The 18,296-nt window shown below is 59.0% G+C and overlaps 1 protein-coding gene across 4 annotated transcripts; it reads left to right on the top strand.

The window, feature by feature from the left end:
- The first annotated feature begins 5,989 nt into the window (after positions 1–5,989).
- On the top strand, positions 5,990–16,442 carry OVOL1 (ovo like transcriptional repressor 1). 4 transcript variants are annotated; one of them, XM_050756782.1, is made up of 4 exons: positions 5,990–6,425; positions 13,241–13,458; positions 13,748–13,937; positions 14,255–16,442. In XM_050756782.1, exons 1-4 carry the CDS (start codon positions 6,326–6,328, stop codon positions 14,548–14,550), a joined length of 804 nt encoding a protein of 267 aa, XP_050612739.1. In that variant the 5' UTR covers positions 5,990–6,325; the 3' UTR covers positions 14,551–16,442. The 4 variants fall into 4 exon arrangements, with proteins under 4 accessions (XP_050612739.1, XP_050612740.1, XP_050612741.1 ...); XM_050756783.1 differs by having other exon boundaries at positions 6,424–6,488; XM_050756784.1 differs by lacking the exon at positions 5,990–6,425 and adding an exon at positions 8,074–10,091.
- The last annotated feature ends 1,854 nt before the right edge of the window (positions 16,443–18,296 follow it).

The raw sequence follows: 18,296 nt of genomic DNA, 5'->3' as shown, positions 1-18,296 counted from the left end.
AACGGGGCCACCGCCTCCCGCAGGTGCCGACTCGCCGGTTTCGCGGGGGCTGACTAACTGTCCCGCCGTGTAGGCCCCCTTCCCCGAAACCGCCTCAGGCCCAGGCAGGAAAGGCGGAGGGGAGTGGGTAGGGGCGGCGGAGCGGGGTGGGCCTGGGCCCCCGATGCCGGGTCCCGCGGCGCAGGGCTGCGATCCCGCGGCCCTGGGCGGACAGCGGCCCGGCCCCACCAGCGCCCGCCAAGCCGCGCAGGGCGGCGGCCAGCGCGCCCCCCGCCGGCTCCCGGGCGCACCGCACCCTGCGCCAGATGCGCGGCCCCGGGGGGCGTGGGTGCGGGTCCAGGGGCTCCCGGAGTGGCCGCTGGGGGTGAGCAAGCTGCGGTCGCAGGGCGCCCGCAGGAAGAGCGCCCCAGCTGAACCGGTCCGGCGGGCGCCGCAGGGCTTGGCTTCGCTTCCCTGACGCCTGCCTGGGCCCCCCGCCCGCTCGGCTTGGGGGCGAGGAGCCGGCGCCGCGGTTGCGGCCCGCCAGGAGCTGCTGACCTTTGTTTGCCCGAGGCCGCGCTGGCGGCCCGCAGGGGTCGTGACGGCGACGGTGGGGCAGGGCCCTAAGTCGAAAACAACGGGATCCATACTCGGGAAGTGCGGGCTGTCAGGGCCTGGCCGGTCACGGGGCTCGAGGCATGCCTAGCGATGGGGAAAACAGGCCCGGGAGGAGGGCGGCCTTGCCAACCGAGACCTGGGGCCAAGCAGGGCCGGAACTCAGCACTCTCGACTTCAGTGGGCTGGATTCTGGCTGTTTGGGGGCATTCGGGGGTCTGGGCCGCCGCCTCTCCTAGGCCAGAGGCCCAGGTTACAGGTGCCCCACAGACCACCGGTTTTCCAGGGCACAGAACCGCCGGCGCCCAAACCCCACCACCCACCTCTAGCTCTAATTAGCCGCTTTGAAGATGAAACAGGCCTGAGCCCCCATGCAAGCCACTGCCAACTGGCCTCTCCCTACCCCATCCTGCTCCAGATGGGAGGTGGTGGAGAGTTGAGGGGTGGAGAGTGCCAAAAAGGAGGCTGTCTGGGTGCCCTCGGGGATGGAGAGATAGGGACCCACCCGGAGGGACAGGTCCAGCCAGAAGGCCCGGTCCCGGCTCCTCTAGGCCCTGGCTCCACAGTTGACTCACAGGCGGCAGCCCCAAACCACTTCCCTCTAGGTGCCTCAGTTTCCCCATCTATAAAATGTGAGTGATAACTCCCACCCAAGAGGCTGTGGGGTGAGGCAGCCTGGCTAATTAAACCCAAGATGAAAGAGGGCAGGATGAGAGCAGCCCTGGGGAGGGGAGGCAGCCTGCAGTAGGAGCCAGTCTGGTTTCCCTGTCTGAGCCCAGAGGGTGCTGGTAACTGCACATCCCCGGCCCTCACCACCCTCACGGTGAGGCAGGAATGATTATTAAACCCCTCGCAGAGTTGAGGAGACAGGCTTCCAAGGGTCAGGAGGCCTGACACTGGCTCTGGCCCCGGCTCAGCCTCTGACAGCGTGGCCTCTGCATACCTCCTGCCTGAGTGTTGGCTCCTTGAGGCTGAGGGTCTGGAGGGAGGGAACCCACTTGTGGTCTCCAATGCTGCAGTGGACGAATCTGCATGGACTTACTGAGGCTCACAGCACTCAAGTACCGAGGGTGGGTACCAGATGAGGAAAGGGAAGCCCACAGAGGTGCGGTCACTCAGTCACAGAGCCCCTCAGAGGTGGAGCCTCGACTTTCACAAACAGCCCCTTGTTGCATCTGACCTGGTCCTCCCCCTACACCAGGTACCCTTGGCCCTCTTGGGTGTCCAGGTCCCTGGGTGGGCCCTGTTCTCACCTGTCTGTTCCCCTATGGGCGGGTGGTGCTGGCTCTGTCCCTGGCAAAGCCAAGCATGGAGCTGAGCTCAGACTGTCATCAGACTCACCCTCGACAGCAACATGCCAGCCGAGGGCCCAGGTGTGGGCCACTGCCGGATGCTGAGCTGGGAATTCCCCACTCCATGCCCTGTCTCATTTCTCCTCCTGCTGAGTTTCTGTCCTCCCCATGCAGCCCAGTTATGGGCAGACACTAGACACAAGGCTTGGAAAAGGGAAAGTCAGTTTCCCAAGGGTTCTGAGCCTCAGTTTTCTCATCTGTAAAATCGGGCTACAACAAACACACCCTCGCGGGCCTGGCTGCTGGAGATACAGGAAGGCTTAGGAAAGAACGAATCGATAGGCAAAGTCATGGAGATAGAGCAGATAGTGGGTGCTGGGCCACGGAGAGGGGAGACACAGTGACAGCTAATGAGTACAGGGTTTTCTTTGGGGCGATGAAAATGTTCTGAGATTTAGTGGTGCTGGTTGTACAGCTCTGTGAGGTTACTAAAAACCAGTGAATTGTACATTTTATAAAAGGGTGAATTTGATGGTATATGAATTCTATCTAAATAAAGCTATTTAAAATGGCATTTAAAAAGGGGTCCCACGCCAGACCAGCAGAGGCACAAAAAGTAAAAATAAAAAGGGGCCGGGCACGGTGGCGCAAGCCTGTAATCCCAGCACTTTGGGAGGCCGAGACGGGTGGATCACGAGGTCAGGAGATCGAGACCATCCTGGCTAACACGGAGAAACCCCGTCTCTACTAAAAAATACAAAAAATTAGCCGGGCGAGGTGGCGGGCGCCTGTAGTCCCAGCTACTCAGGAGGCTGAGGCAGGAGAATGGCGTGAACCCGGGAGGCGGAGCTTGCAGTGAGCTGAGATCCGGCCAGTGCACTCCAGCCTGGGTGACAGAGCGAGACTCCGTCTCAAAATAAAATAAAATAAAATAATAAAAAATAAAAAATAAAAAAAATACAAAGGGGTCCCTCAAGTTCAGAACTTGCAGTGGTGGGGAGGAGAACCAACAATAAACAAGGAAGACAAAACAAAATGCCACAGAGTGAAAGTTGTGGCAAAGAAAATAGGATAGTGGGACAGAGGTGGCGGGGGACAAGGATTTAGCTGGGGTGGATGGAGAGGCCCCTCAGAAGAGGGGACATTTGGTTGAAACCTGAATGAAGAAAGGTGGCCAGTAATCCAGTAGGGAAATGTGTTCCAGGCAGAAGGAGCATCAGGAGGAGGGCCAGATCTGGGAACAGGCCAAGGCTTGTTCAGGGGATGCAGGAGACAGCAGTGTGACTGGCATACAGGGACCCAGCTGGAAGGGAATTGGGAGGTCAGGGGCGGCCCCAGCACGCCAGGCCTCAGCCTCTTATTCCAGCTGCAGTGAAGCCACTGGAGGGTATGAGCCGAGGAGAGGCCTGGCCTGGGTTTTAACAGCACCTCGTGTGGCCCACCTGCCTCTCCAACCTCAGCTCCCCTGCCCTTTCTTCCCCTCACCGCACAGCCAAGTTGCATTTGGGTTTGTGGCACACACACTAGACTCACTCCTGCTTTGTGGCCTTGGCATCAGCTGTTCCTTCTGCTGGTCATTGTCTTCTCTGCTCTGCACAGCTGGCTCCTCCCTCTCATTCAGGCCTCAGCACCCCTACCTGCCACCATCACATTCTCTTGCCAAATGTTTTGTTTGCGTCTTATGCTTATGCTTACTTGTTTCCTTATTTGTTTGCCTTGCTTTGTAGAATCTCAGTGCCTGGCACAGCAGGTTCTCAGAAATTAAGGGATGAATTTAGGGATGAATGAATGCCATGTAGCTGGCACTGTGCTGCTAGATGAACAGAGATATGCTGCTAGATGTGAACAGAGCAGAGGGCGCCAGCCTTCATGGCACTCACAGTTCAACTACATGTTTCCCCGCCGTCACATACATCGTCTGTCTCCTGAGCTGCCCAAGAAGACAGCCACACCACACACTGCGGCCTGTGGGTCAAACCTAACCCACAAAGATGTTTTGTTGGACCCATTCCATGTTTTAAATTTTTTTGATTAGCTGGGTGTGGTAGTAAACACCTGTAGTCCCAGCTACTCAGGAGGCTGAGGCAGGAGGATCACTTGAGCCCAGTAATTCAAGATTGCACCACTGTGCTCCAGCCCAGGTGACCTAGTGAGACCCCAACTCTTAAAATTATTTTAAAAATAAAAAAATTGAGCTAACATTTAAAAATTAAGTCAGTTTCACTTACAAATCTGGACTTCTGGCTTCTCTTGGAAAATGGAAAGCTGTGGCCATGTGAGGTTTGTGCACCTGAATGACAGGATTGTGGCTGCCTTTCAGATAGGCACATTCTCTCCAGTTCCCACCCACTCTGTTCTCCCCCTGACCACCAGGGTCAGTTGTCTTTTGTCACTGAATTTGTAGTATTGTCTTCCTCTATCTGTGTCTCTACCAAAAGTTGGACTGTGAAAGGTGAATGGGTCACGGGAATCAAGAAAAGAGGATATTCATTCATTCAACAAACATTTATTGATAACCCACTTTGTGCCAGGCACAGCTGGGCATATAGCAGTAGACAACACTGCCTCCCACCTCGGGCCCCATTCCACACCCTGTAACCACACCTTGTGCAGGGAGGGGTTCCCTTGGCCGGCTTCACTTTATTTACCCAGTGTCCTGTCCTTCTGGACACTGGAGTTGCTCCCCTGATGGGGAAGACTGCACCTTGTGTCTAGGGACATCTGTGAAGACTTCACCATAGTATCCACCGAGCACCCACTGTGTACCAGCCCATCAGGGGGTGGCACAACAAAACTGCTCAATCAATACTTGTTGAACGAATGAACTAACTGCACCTCTCTCCTGGACAGAGAGTGGTTTAAGGTTGTTTCTCCTGGATTCACCTCAAAAGATAGGCACATACCAGGTGTTCACTTAATGTCAGTTGAACTCAAAGGTCTGGCTGGGATCAGAGTGGAGGTCACAGCCCTTGGAAAGGCAGGGGAAGAGGCAAACGCGAACGCCCCATCCCTGCCCTTAAGTAGGTCAGCGAGTGAGGGAAGCCCAGCCAACCCCAAAGTGTCACGATGGGATGGGAGCGTGGGCTTCATGGAGGCCTCTGAGGAGCGGGGGCATCCCTCCACATGGGCCTGGGGCCTGAGGAGAGTATGATGAGTGGCTGGGGGCGCGGGTCCCAGGCTGAACCTCAGCCCAGGGCAGGCCGTGGGTAGGAAGCTCTCCGCGGTGGCCGTAGCAGGTCAAAGGCGGCTGGGCCTTTCCCGGTCTGAGGTCCCCAGCCCTCCGCACTCCACCAGCCTGGCTGCACCTGAAATCCACCCATTTGGGACAAGGAGAGTTTTTGAGGGTGCATAAGTCCCAGTGGCCAAGACGTGGGGGTCTGTCGGGCTCTCGGCGCACTCCGCGCAGTTGAAGCCACTTCCTCCGTGAAGGCTTCAGGGCAGAACGCGGGTTCTCTGCCGGGTACTCGGTCGCGCGGTCCGCGCCTCCCCACACACCGGCCGGGGACGCTCCTGCGGCCCTGCGTGCCTTTTCGCACGAAGCCGGCGCCCAGCAAACACCCACCGGCTGAGCCACGAGTTGCTCAGCCAGGCCTTTGGGATCCCACGCCGCCTGGGCCCAGGCCCGGTTCAACAAGTGCGGACCGGGCCGCCCGTTCCCGCCCGGCGGCTTCGCGCCTCCCCAGGAGCCTCGGGCGCGCCGGGTTGGGCCGGCCCCAGTTGGACGAGTTTCGTGTCATCACCCGCGGAGCGTGCCAGCGCCGGTGCAAATAACGTTGCCCCCTCCCTCCCTGCTCTGCTCCCTCCGAAACCCCTGTTTGCAAACGCCGGTACGCCTGGCTGGGAGGTCCCGCTGGAGCCGGGCCCGCTGGGCAGCCAGGGGCAGAGTGCCCGACGCCCGCCCCCCGCCCTGCCCGGCCGCCCCGCCCGGGCCGCGAGGCCACCTCACCCGCAGCGGAATGGAAACCGGTTCGACAGGTAACAAATAGGTGGGTTGTCACCGTTATTTCCCAACGCATGCGCTGTCGCTCCCCAGGCCACTCCAAGCTAATTAGATCAGATCACCGCCCCCCACCCCCCCGCCCCAGCCACCAACACACACCGCCGCGAGCCAATAAAGCGTCAACCCGTCCGTCCGGCTCGCACTTTAAGACTTCCCGAGCGGCCGCGGGGACGCCAGTCGAGCCGGGAGACGCTTACCTGCCGCTTCCCGGTGCACCTGGCCTCAAGGGACCTCGTTTGCAGGGAAGACGGCGACACTCTGCGGAGTTGGAACCGGCGCGCGCCGTCCGGGCTCGGACCTTCCCCGGAACGTAGGGGCGCCTTAGCGACTCCTTCCCTGCTGTGCCCCGTTCCCGGCGTTCAGCCCGGCCCCGCAAAGGTGGGACGGTTCCCGGCTTCAGTTACGGAAGCGGCCCGTGTCCAGCGACGAGGGTTCGAAAATGCCCCGCGCGTTCCTGGTGAAGAAGCCGTGCGTCTCCACGTGCAAGAGGAACTGGAGCGAGCTCCCAGACGAGGAGCGCGGCGAGATCTACGTGCCAGGTGAGGCAGCCGCCCTCCGGCCTGGGACGCCCGCCACGGCGTCGAGGCTGCGGGCGGGCGCAGGTAGGTCCGCGGAGCCGGACGGCAGGCGCGGTGTGGGCTCCGGGGCTGAATGCGGCCGCGGCCCAGGCTGGGTGGGCCTGCGGCTCCCGACCCGGGGCACAGGGGGCGGGGGCGGGGCCGGCGGAAGAGCGCCGGTGGGGGCGGGGGCTGCATGGTGGAAGCGGAGCCGCTCCCAGAGTATAGGGGGCGCGGAACCGCTTACCCCCACCCCCTGAACCGCGGCACAGAGGAGGCAGTGGGGTGTGTCACCGCTCAGGCGACCCTCGGCTCCGACGTCGTAAATCCAGAAAACCGGGATTTGCATGAGGCGGGAGGAGGGCACTGGAGCGATGCCACTTTGGGGGGCGGGGAGCGAGCTGGAGTTTCGGCCGAGATTTGTGTTAAAAGACTCTGAGCTCCAGCCGCTCGCACAGGTCCTTCCTCCTCCCCGACAACACTGGTGGCCGGGTCGGAGTGAGGGTCGAGCCGGTGGGGGGTGTGGGCCCCCAAATTTTCGTGGGGCTCCGGCTCCTGGTCCCGCGCAGTGCGCCGAGACGGTAGGGCAGGCGCCCGCTGCGCCCCTCTTGCCCTTAAAGCAGAGGTGGGATCGGGTCTCACGTCTGCTAGAAACGCACTTCCTTCACCTTGGCGGAGGACACAATTGCATAGAAAGCAGCTGAAGGGAGCCCACCCCACAGCGGGGGGCCAGGCCCGGGGAAGCTGGTGTACCCAGTTATTTTTGGCAAACGCCTAGACAGCGTCGACTGTGAATGAGTAACCCGAGTTGCTTCTTCCTCCAGCGGCATCTTCCCCTGAACGCCCCAAGAACACTCCTATCCCTTCTGTCCTCCCCAACCCCCAACAAAGTCTTTGGTCTGGAGAAAGCCTGCTTCCTTCCGAGCGCCCCCTCCCCAGGCCGTGGGGGCGGGGCGGGGACGCTCTGAACGCCCAGCCCAGCCCCTCCGAGGGGGGAGGGGGAGTAATTAACCAACTGACTTTGACCCTTGATCTGCAGACTCCCTGGCACCGCCCCAGGCCTTGTAGGAAAGTGGGGAAATGAGGGCAGCAGTGAGGGGCCCTGTGAGGGCTCTTGCTCAGTTTCCCTCCTGAATCAGCTGTTGAAGACAGTGTGGTGAGGTCTTTGTGGCCTGTGGTGCTGGCAGGATGTTTCACAGCTTAACCTGATCTCAAGGGGACCCCTGTTTCACAGTTCCTTAAAACAAGGGAATGTGCCAGAAGACCCTGATAACCCCATTGGGGAAACTGAGGCAAAAAGGGACGTGAGTGGCCTTCTCACCTGTGGCAGATTAGGGTGTGGGCTCAGGATTCTGTTTATAGCTTCTTGTTTGGCCACCATCCCTGGTGAACTGGCTGGTTCTCTACCTGGGGGTTTGTGGGGGCACGCACAGGGCCGGAGCCCCCTCCCCGCTCGGCCCTCCGCCCTCACCTATGTTTGACTTGCTGCTTAGCTGCTCCTTGGAATCTGATAAACTGAACTTGGACCGTGGTAAAGGTGAGCTGAACTCCGAGCCAGGCTCAGTGTGCTGTTTTTTTTTTTTTTTTTTTTTTTTTTTGAGACAGAGTCGCGCTCTGGGCTGGAGTGCAGTGGCCGGATCTCAGCTCACTGCAAGCTCCGCCTCCCGGGTTCACGCCATTCTCCTGCCTCAGCCTCCCGAGTAGCTGGGACTACAGGCGCCCACCACCGCGCCCGGCTAATTTTTTGTATTTTTTAGTAGAGACGGGGTTTCACGGTGTTAACCAGGATGGTCTCGATCTCCTGACCTCGTGATCCGCCCGTCTCGGCCTCCCAAAGTGCTGGGATTACAGGCTTGAGCCACGGCGCCCGGCCTGTGCTGTTATTTTTAGTTTTATTTCACATCCCAATCAGTAACAGATCATGTGTTGACTTTTACAAAGAACAAAGAAATTCCGTTTGTTGAAATCATTGACTTCTTTGTGTCCTAGCGATTTTCTCCACCACAGTTCTAGTGGCCACAGTGGAAGTGGCAGGGGAGACTTATGCCCCAGGGGCTGTCCCATCAGGTGCAGGGGAGGGCCTCTGGGTGGTCCGGGCCACCGGCTGCCACTGTCCAGGTGAGGGAGACCTGCCGGCTTCTCTGTAGGCTCCTCCAGGATGTGTGATGGGAGTCCAATCTCAAGGATGAAGAGAGAATTTGTCCTCATCTCTCTGGCAAGGAGAGAATCCTGTGGGTCAAGTAAAGGGTAGAAGATAGAGAACTTAATTTTACCTCTGAAAGCCGTGTGGCCCACTGAAGAGTTTTCCCAGAGTTTTTGGCAATGAGAAAGGGAGTGTCCACAGTCCACGCTCGGGTGCCTCAGATGGCTGGAGAGTGGGGGTGTGTTTTGTGCTGGCCTGTCCCCTGGCGGGGCCATTCCATCACCAGCCAACCATGACCCCAGAGCCAGCTGGGCACGTTTCCGTTCGCCTCACAGATTCCTGGAACGTTGTGACCAGCTAAGCGTTGACCCTATTTCCAGTGGAGGGCCCAGGAACGTGGGAGTGTTTGAGTTCTGACCTTGCTGCCAGGTTCCTCTGAGACCCTCAAAGCCTCCCAGAGACCACCTGGAAGGGGAAGGTTTTACTGGCCAGAGGTGCTGGGCCCCAGCCCGACAGCACTGATTCCAGGGCCCGAGTTTGACAATCACATCAGCCTCTCTCCCCCAGGTAGAGTTCTAGAGCTTCTCACTCCCAGGGCAGAATCTTTCCCCTGGGAAGAGGTGAAGACAGCTCCATGCATGCGCCCTGGAGACTTGAAAGGATTACTGGCTAGGAAGCCACCTTGAGCCACCCCCCCCCACAACTGCCCTCCCCTCGCCTTCCTTTGTTATGTCAATATTGACTTGGAGTGACAGGGAGTAATGCCTGGTTCCTTGAGGATAAACCCAGGCACCTGTACCCAGGGGGTAAATTCTACCTCCTGGACTGACCAGGGAAGGGCTCCAGGAACAGGGTTGAAGCTGGTTCTCCCAACCCCCCAGCAGAGCCCCACCCCCTGCTGAGTGAAATCTCCAGGTCAGAAGGCACCTGAGGACAGACTGGAAGCTGGAGTCAAGGAGCATCCCAGGGCCTCTTCCAGGTTTCCCAGCCTCCCCTCTGTCACTGGGCTGGCCACGGTCTGCTCTGCCACTAGCCTGGTGGACACTCGCGCTCAGGGAGGCCAGCAAGCTGGGCGGTGGGACACTGGAGCTTCCTTCAAGGAATGCGGCCCAGCCTGGCTCTACCGCTAGGTAGTGTGGGCACTTGGGCAGGTCTCTTTCCAGCTGGTCAGGAAGGCTGAGAGTGAGCTTTGGGGCCCGAGGATGCGTCGGGGGTGAGGATGGGGAGAGCTCCAGCCTCCGATGGGATGGTTACCCTGTAGTGGTTCCTTGGCCGTGTTTGGCAGCGAAGGAGATGTTTGCTGTGCTTGCCAGGGAGTGGGGCTGGGAGAGCGGACAGCCACACAGTGGATAGAGACAGAGGAGCAGGATGGGCCTGGGCAGCCAGCTAGCTGAGACTCCTACCTGTCCGCCGGGATCCTGTCACCCAGGCTGCTAGGCTGTCTGTGCTGAGCTTGGGTGTCCTGAGGCGGAAACCTGGCAGAGGATTTGTCCTGGAAAGAACAGGTGAGGGCAAGTCCTTTGGCCGCAGGGAGGATGGCGAGGGAAGCTGGCCATGGGTGAAGTCGGGGCTCCTTTGTATCATCGGCCATTTCAGCAAGTCCTGGATGGAGTCCCACAGGGACACTGGGCCTGTGCCCGGCTGGGTGGGGGCTGCCACAGGAAGCACTGCCCCCACTGTTCTGGGCGGGCACCCTGGCAGGAGGTCCAAGGCACAGTTTTAACTTCTTTGTGGATACCCAGTGAAAAGTGGTTGGGAAAGAGGGAAAATATACTGTCTGAAGGAACTTCTGGAAGTTCACAGTGGGAACAGAAAGAGCAGAGACTGGCCCATGCGTTTCTGGGCTGGCCTGCCTCTGGCTGGTGCTGGGTCCTTTTGGATGATTTGCTAGCTGACCTACAGGGAACAGAGGAGATGGGCACGGGGGCACCAGCCCTTCCTGATAAGGGTGTAAGGCTGCTGAAAAGCAGCTGCACTGTGCTGACATGCCGTCTCACCTTCAGAACTGGGCTGACCCCCATGTTCCGGGGCAGCACCCATGTGGTCAGCGGGGCCCAGGAGGGGGTCATCCTTGCATCTGCTTCATTTGCTCTCTCCAGACAGCCAGGGACAGGCCTCATGCCCAACATCTGGGCCAACAGCTTTCCATCCAAGAGATGGAGGACTTACAGAGGCTAAGGCAGGAGACAGGCCTCGATGGGCAACTGCCCTGGACACAGTTCCTCGGTGTCCGTGCCTCTGCTCTGGGCCTGGCCCTAAACATTGTCCAGGTAGAGGCAAGTTGGGCGAGCAGGAGGGGACCCATAAGCCCCCAGGCAGTAGGAAGAGGGCCAGGCTAGTTTGGCCTTGCCATACTCCACAGCTGTGGGTGGGTGATGAGTGGTCACAGCGCCACCGCCTTGCCGGAAACATCTAATTAGGGACAGAGAGCACCACAAGCAGGGCCCAACCAGTTCTGCTTCCTGCCTCCTGCCACTCAGCGACACTCAGTGCCAGGTGGCACGCCAGTGCGCACTCCCTGTGCGTGTGGTCACAGGAGGGACATGCTCATGGGGGTGGCAGGGAGACAGGTTTGGCAGGGTGGGTGGGATGAGGCAAACATCCCCACCCTGGCGGCGGGTGGCCGCCCGTCCAGCCTCCTCTGCCCCTCCCTCACGGTGGAGGTGGACCAGAGAGCCAAAGCAGGCAGGCCCACTCTCTCTGGCCCCGGTCTCCCAGCACCAGCTCGGCCAGGTTTGTGTGGAACAGCAGAGGCGGGCAAAGGATACAGGTCTACCTCCCAAATGCATGGATCTCAGGACCCTGACCATGAGCCTTCCCTCTGGTGGAGCAGAACAGCCCAGAGCAGCCACCGTTGTGGGCTCAGCCCATCCCTCATCTGCTGTCTCCTGCTGTGGTGCGGCTGGGGGACCTCGCTCACACCATCCAGTACTGACAGGCAGAGGAGGGTAGGGGTTCCTGTTTGTCTCCACCTGGATTGAGAAATGGAAAATGTCATCCAGCTTTGAATTCTCAGCCAAGGTCTCCAATAGCTGGTGAGCCTGCATGAGAAGCTCACCATCGCCCCTGCCCACCCCCAGCCAGACAGCTCCTGTGGCAGGGGAACAAGCCGGGGTAGACAGCCAGACCCCGACACTCAGGCTCAGAGAGAGGTGCAATGCCAGCCCAGAGGCCAGGCCTGGGCCAGGCGCTGGTGAATCAACCCTAGGAATGAGGTGGCCCATTAAAGGCCCCCGGACAGACGGACGCCAGTGCCTGCAGGACGGGTTCTGGGCGGCGGCGGGCGCATTCTTCTCTCTCAGACCTTTGTTGTGTTTTGAGGGGGCGAGGGCTGGGGCCTCTCCCGAAACTTCAGCACTGTCAAACGCACCCTTGCTCCACAACCACATTCCTCTGCTTCCCCCACGTCCCTGTCCTCTGGGAGAAGAGGTGAGGGCAGCAGCCCTCCTGCCTGGGCCCTTGCCCGTTCTCTGCCTCGCCGACTGCGGGGCGGCAGGGTGCACAGGGCCATGCTCCTGCTTCTGCAATCCCACATCAGCCTCCCTCAGAAGCTCACTCATCCTGTAGGTCATAGGCCCCTGGTGATTTTTCCTTCTGAAGCTTGGAGGATGTCCTTAGCTTACGGGTTTCAAGTACTGAGCTCAGGGTCTTTGGAAGAAAAATATTAAGTTGAAAAATTTGCCCCAGCTCTGTTGGCTTTGAGAATTGTCTCTCTGTGTCCCTCAAGAGTGCTCTCTTTCTGGTCGTCTGTAGTCAGCACCGGGCTTAGGGTCTGAAGCCAAGCCTCCCTGGCCCGCTCGGTGTGAGGTGCCTGCCGTGGGGCGTGGCTGCATCCAAGGGCTGCCAGGTATCGGTGCTGCCGCTGCTGAGGGAGCCCAGCCCGACATGCCCCAGCGAGCGGTCCTGCCGAGGGGGAGGGTTGCATAAGCCTGGGCAGGCCGCCGAGACTGTTAGGCTGCATCCACCTGCAGCTCCCAGACCTCCTCCCTGTTCCACCCACCTGGCCTGTTTCCCCGCAGAGCTGGGACCAGCTGGGAGTGGAGAGCCTGGAGCCCTGGGCTACAACAGCAGGGACCGGCCTGCTGGGGTGGGGGTGGGAGGCAGGGCTAGGACCACCCACACCCCCAAGACCAGCAGCCAAATCTGTCGGAGGAGAGGCCTGGAGCGGCCCAGACCACCGGGGACCATTCTGATGCAGCTGCAAGAGCTGTCCCTGTGCAGAAGGTCTCCACTGGCTCATGTTCAAAACCAGGGTGCAGGAAGGGGGTTCGGCCACAGAGGGCTCCGGCTCCCAGTGCCCTTTGTCCCTGTAGGAGAGTGGATGAGGCCTGGAATTCAGAGGGACTGGCCCAGGTGGGGCAGGCAGACAACTCCAGAGGGATAATTGGCAGGGCAATTCGGTCCTCCCAGTTCCGCTAAGACACAAATTACTCAGCGGGCAGTGGCGTTTGGCTGGCATCACCTGCAATTACCTTAATAGGGCAGGAGGGCGGTACAGCAGTGGTGGTCGGGGCAGTCCCACTCTGCCACACGTCTGCGATGGGAGGGACAGAGTCTCCAGGTTCCAGCCATCTCATGGATAGGGAAGCTTCCAGAAACCCCGCTGGATCCTCTCTTCTCTACCAAGCCCCTCACCTGTGTGTTCTCTCCCCAGTCAGCCTGGGCTTCTGCCCACCACAACCCTACCGGGAGCCGGAGCCCTCTGTGGCCGAACCCCCTTCCTGCCCCCTGGCTTTGAACATGAGCCTTCGAGACTCTAGCTACAGTGTGGCCCCTGGGCCCTGTGTGGTGGCCCAGCTGCCCTCTGAAGACATGGGACCCTTGACAGACCCCCAGAGCAGAGACCATGGCTTCCTGCGCACCAAGATGAAGGTAATGCCACTCACGCTGTCTCTGAGGGCCAGGGGCGTGCGTGTAGACCTGTGTCCAGCTCGTAAGACATGGCACAAATGAGATGTAGGCAGAGACTGACCTGGGACCTGGGCCAAGGTTTCTGCAGAGGAGTGCCGATCTCCGGGCAGATGGCACAGAGCTGTGGCCTCTGGGAGGTGGGCACCACCCTCCTCAGGGGCACTGGGGGCTGGCATCCACGTCTTCCCAGTCTGCCAGCCTGTGGCCCTGACTTCTGGAGGTCTGTCAGCAATGCTGTCCTCACCCACAGGTGACCCTTGGGGACAGTCCCAGTGGAGATCTGTTCACCTGCCACATCTGCCAGAAGGCCTTCACCTACCAGCGCATGCTGAACCGCCACATGAAGTGTCACAACGACGTCAAGAGGCACCTCTGCACGTACTGCGGGAAGGGCTTCAATGACACTTTCGACCTCAAGAGACACGTCCGAACTCACACTGGTAAGCAGAAGCCCGTGGCTGGGAGAAGCACGCCAGATCCACCCGGCTGCGGCCGTGCGGGAAAAGCCCAGCACCCCCGCTCTCCCTCGGTGACGGGCAGCCTGGGAGGGCATCCCGGAGCTCAGGGCCCAAGTCCTCCTGAGCTCATCAGTTAGGAGTTTTGATTTGAGAGTCACTCGGGAAATTGGTGTTGGACAGGTCCCCGTCCATCCCTTGGCCCGAGAGGCAGGGGTCCTGTCCTTTCTGTGTCCAGAAGCAGCTGACAGCCTCCCAAGTCCCTGCCAGGTCTCTGATGCTGGCCCCTGTCCTCCCCGCAGGCGTGCGGCCCTACAAGTGCAGCCTGTGTGACAAGGCCTTCACGCAGCGCTGCTCTCTGGAGTCTCACCTCAAGAAGATCCACGGCGTGCAGCAGAAGTATGCGTACAAGGAGCGGCGGGCCAAGCTGTACGTGTGTGAGGAGTGTGGCTGCACATCTGAGAGCCAGGAGGGCCACGTCCTGCACCTGAAGGAGCACCACCCTGACAGCCCACTGCTGCGCAAGACCTCCAAGAAGGTGGCCGTGGCACTACAGAACACTGTCACTTCCTTGCTGCAGGGCAGCCCCCACCTGTGAGTAGCTCGAGCCCTGGGGGTGCTCCCAGAGGCCCTGAGAGGGTCCAGGGTTGCCTCCCAGCTGCCTGGCCAGCCCACCCTCCTGCGACCTCTCACCCGAACACCAGTGATCAGGACTGGAGCCCCTGTGCCTTGGTCTCCCGTCTGGGCACACGTGCTCACTCAGGCCCAGCAATGACCTCTGCTCATTTTTGCATTTTTGACTTATGGTCTGAGGCTGCTCTGAGCCTGGGAAGATGTGCCTATGTCTGGAGAAGGGATGAGGCCAAGGCTGCCTTCAATTAGAAGCAGCCGCCCACAGAGATAGGCACTGTGTGCCTGGCAGCAGGACTTCCTACCCAGAGGAAATTCGAGCTAGGATCCCACTGCCCCCGCCTCTCAGCACAGGGCAGGGGCTGCAGGTCCCCAGTGGACAGCAGAGTCAAAAGCACTGGCAAAGGGCACCTCTGCAAACAACCGCGGTGGGGGCTGGCAGCGAACCCCCCACCTGGCAGGGCTTCCTCTAATGCTCAGGGTTCTGGAGGGCTCTGTCCTTCCGGCAAGGAGAGGCACACATGTGTGCCCAGCCATGTGTGTGTGCGTGTGCTTGTGTGTATGCACTGCTCTGTGTGCGCGTGCATGTGCACGCACAGGAAGCCTTTCCACATATCACCTCATTTCTAAGAAATAAACTGCAAGGTGCCAAGAAGGTTTTATTTCCTTTTTTTTTTAAAGATGACAAATGTACAGATGTTAATATATTTTTGGTGCCAATGGCGATGTTTTTAAGAGTGGGACGGAGCTGGCTTTTCTCCATTCCCATGCGCTTCTATTTATCCTGGACATTTCAAACCTCCTCTGTGCCTTGGCTCTGGGCAGGGGCTGCCCCAGCCCACCCCCATTCTTTGTACGTGCTGAGACGGTCACTGGAAGATCTTCCTCCAGCGGTGCCCTGGATGGCTGCTCCTGCAAACAGCACGTGGCATCTTCTGCTCTTCCCTCCAGGCTCTGCCCTGCACATCCTGTCAAGGCAAGCCCCAGTGACCTAGAGAGCTGGCCTGATGCTGAGGGTGTGGCCTTCTGGGGCTTTAAGGGGCAGCAGGTGGGACGAATGACGATGTCCATCCACTACCTGAAGCACTAGGACACTCTTGCAGGGCCAGGCTGGAAGGCCGGCCCTTTTCTTGGTTGAGTCAAAAGCCCTAGCACAGTGGCAAAAAATGGGACAGAATGACGACCAGCACCTCAGAAACTTCCAGAGGAAGGAGAGGATTTGATGGCTATCAAATTGTATCTGTTGCCTTTTTTCTGACTTTTTCACCTGGCCAGGCTGGCGTTTGGAGTGCCTGTGGGGAGAGCCATCCTGGCTGGCTGGCTGGCTGGCTGGCTGGCTCCCTTGCTGCAGCTGGGAAAGGGATTCTGGGTATAAAGGGGTGTGTGTCTTGTGGGCCGAACGGAAAGACAGGCAGGGGTCAGAGCCAGCCTGCCAGAGGCAAAGGCAAAAGTGGTCCCCAGAACACAGCCAGCGGGGCAGCCCCTTAAAGCCAAACCCCACCCGAAGCAGAACCACTTTGGCCTCCCCTGCCCAAAATGGGTAGTGTCTACACCTCCCTGGGCTCAGGCTCAAGCCCAGCCCTGGGCTGACCTAAGAGGAAAGCGCCTTCCTGGACTGCCCTCTGAAATGTGTATAGATTGATTCTAAAAACTCTTGTTTCACTTGACTTTAGAGTGTCTGGGGAGCTGCCATATTCTGAAAGTTACATAGCACACAATAATGTTATCTGGAAGCTCTGTTTTTGTTTACATTTCTGTATCCCTGGGTTGACTGCCAATCCGAGGCCGTCATGAAGCTCTGTGTTGTCTGTTTTATTTTATAACCTTCCTCTCAACTATTAAAATTAGAGATCTAATGTTTTCTGTGTTTTGGATGCTTTTGTCTTATGGGTCCCTTTTTCCCCATGCAGAGAAGTAATCGAAACGATTGACGCATTCTTATCCAAACCTTTCCTCGTTTCAGTCACCGGGGGCGCCCTGGTCAAGACAAGAGCCTGGCCCAGATAGCTTAAGTGACCTGCCCAGGGCCTTGGACAGTCACTGCCTGCTGAGTCCTGGTTCAGCATTCACTGCTCTCGGCAGTGGCAGCAGCGGGGTCCCCTGGGCTCCGTCCATCTGCCTCATACCACCCTGCATCCTGACGGGTGGCCTCTGCCAGGCTGAGACCACCAGGCTTTATGTAGTCACCCAGGGATCCAGTCTTGGCCTATCAGGAACCCCCCCCAGGGTTAGACCACAGGAGGAGCCACAGTCCCAAAAAGAGGGTGCAAAGCTCACATCACTTGCGGTCAGACACTTAGGGACAGCCACACTCTGTGTCCACACACCTAGGGACGGCCACACCTCTGCCCACGCACCTAGGGACAGCCACACTCTGCATCCAGGCACCTAGGGACAGCCACGCTCTGCATCCACGCACCTAGGAATGGCCACACCTGTGTCCATGCACCTAGGGATGGCCACACCTATGTCCATGCACCAAGGGACGGCCACACCTGTGTCCATGCACCTAGGGACAGCCACACCTGTGTCCATGCACCAAGGGATGGCCACACCTATGTCCAGGCACCTAGGGACGGCCGCACCTGCACAGCACTTGTGCTGTGCCAGGCACACTCAGAAGTGTGTTACGTGTATTGGCTCACTTGACTCAACTCACTTCGGAGGCAGGTTCTGTGGCCACCCCCACCCTGGTAGAGTGAATTTGGGCAGCTGACACAGTGTCTCACGACTGATCAGCAGTGGAGCTAGGATGCTACCCGCCCGGCCTGGCCCAGGGTCTGCTCAGTAACGCTGCTCATGCTATGGATGGAGAAAGCAGGAGGGGACGTAGGGTCCCTCTAGGAAATTCAAACTAGGAGGAAATCTGGAGCTTGCCTGGCTTTCCCTGTCGCTTACCATGATTGCTCTGGGAGACTGATCTCTTTGGGGCCCCTGGTCCCTGAGTCCCAATTTGTGCTTTTCCACCATGGCCTGGCCAGATGGATAAGAAAGCTACAGGCCTGGGACACTGGTCTTGTTCCAGGAGGCGTGAGAAGGCTTGGTACCAGGCGCTGTGAGGTGAGGGAAGACAGCCTTTTCCAAGGCTCCCTGTAGTCAGCCCACAGGACTAAAAAGGGCCCTAACCCATCTTCTGTCTCTAAATAGCTGGGCATGAAGGATTTATCTTATCTAGAGAGAACTCTCTGTGAAAGGCCAACTAAATCCCATTTCCTATCCCAAGACATGCAGCCCCGTTGTTGGGAGCCCAGGGGACTGCCCACCACATGAACTTCAGGAGGCAGCACATGCCTCCAGGAAGCCGGGGCAGTGGAGGGGTGGAAGAGGCTCCCTCTGAGCCTCTGCACTTCCTCCCACGCCTCAGATGAGCTCAGGTGGGTGCTGTGCCCTGTGTCACCCAGACGAACTCTTCCCTAGCAGGGCGGGGCCAGTCACATTTCCGGCCCAGAATATTCTCCAGGCTCTGTTGGATGGCGGCTGTGAGGGAAACGAGACGTGTACAGGGCTCTGCTGACTGGGAAAAAGAGAGGAGATTAACCCAGAACAAATGGTGTGGCCAAACTACAAACACTATGGAACCCAAAAGCAGTCTTTTGCATCAGAAAGAACAAAGGCTTCTTGGAAGAGGTGGGTCTGCAGCTGGGCTGGAAGAGCAGGAGGATGTGAGTAGAACAGAGGAGGAGGTGTTTCAGGGAAGGAAAGTGGGCTCAGACA

This window comes from Macaca thibetana, chromosome 14, assembly GCF_024542745.1.
Source record: "Macaca thibetana thibetana isolate TM-01 chromosome 14, ASM2454274v1, whole genome shotgun sequence".
NCBI classification, from domain to species: domain Eukaryota; kingdom Metazoa; phylum Chordata; class Mammalia; order Primates; family Cercopithecidae; genus Macaca; species Macaca thibetana.
The sequence above is the reverse complement of the archived record's forward strand: the minus strand, read 5'-3'. Positions and strand labels throughout refer to the sequence as shown.

Bases quoted from the DNA above. Each gene is read 5' to 3' on its own strand.
- OVOL1 (XM_050756781.1), top strand. From the start codon at position 13,126: ATGGGAGGGACAGAGTCTCCAGGTTCCAGCCATCTCATGGATAGGGAA. The intron at 13,459-13,747 runs GTAATGCCACTC...CCTCACCCACAG, and splicing joins TCCTGCGCACCAAGATGAAG to GTGACCCTTGGGGACAGTCC. The intron at 13,938-14,254 runs GTAAGCAGAAGC...TCCTCCCCGCAG, and splicing joins ACACGTCCGAACTCACACTG to GCGTGCGGCCCTACAAGTGC.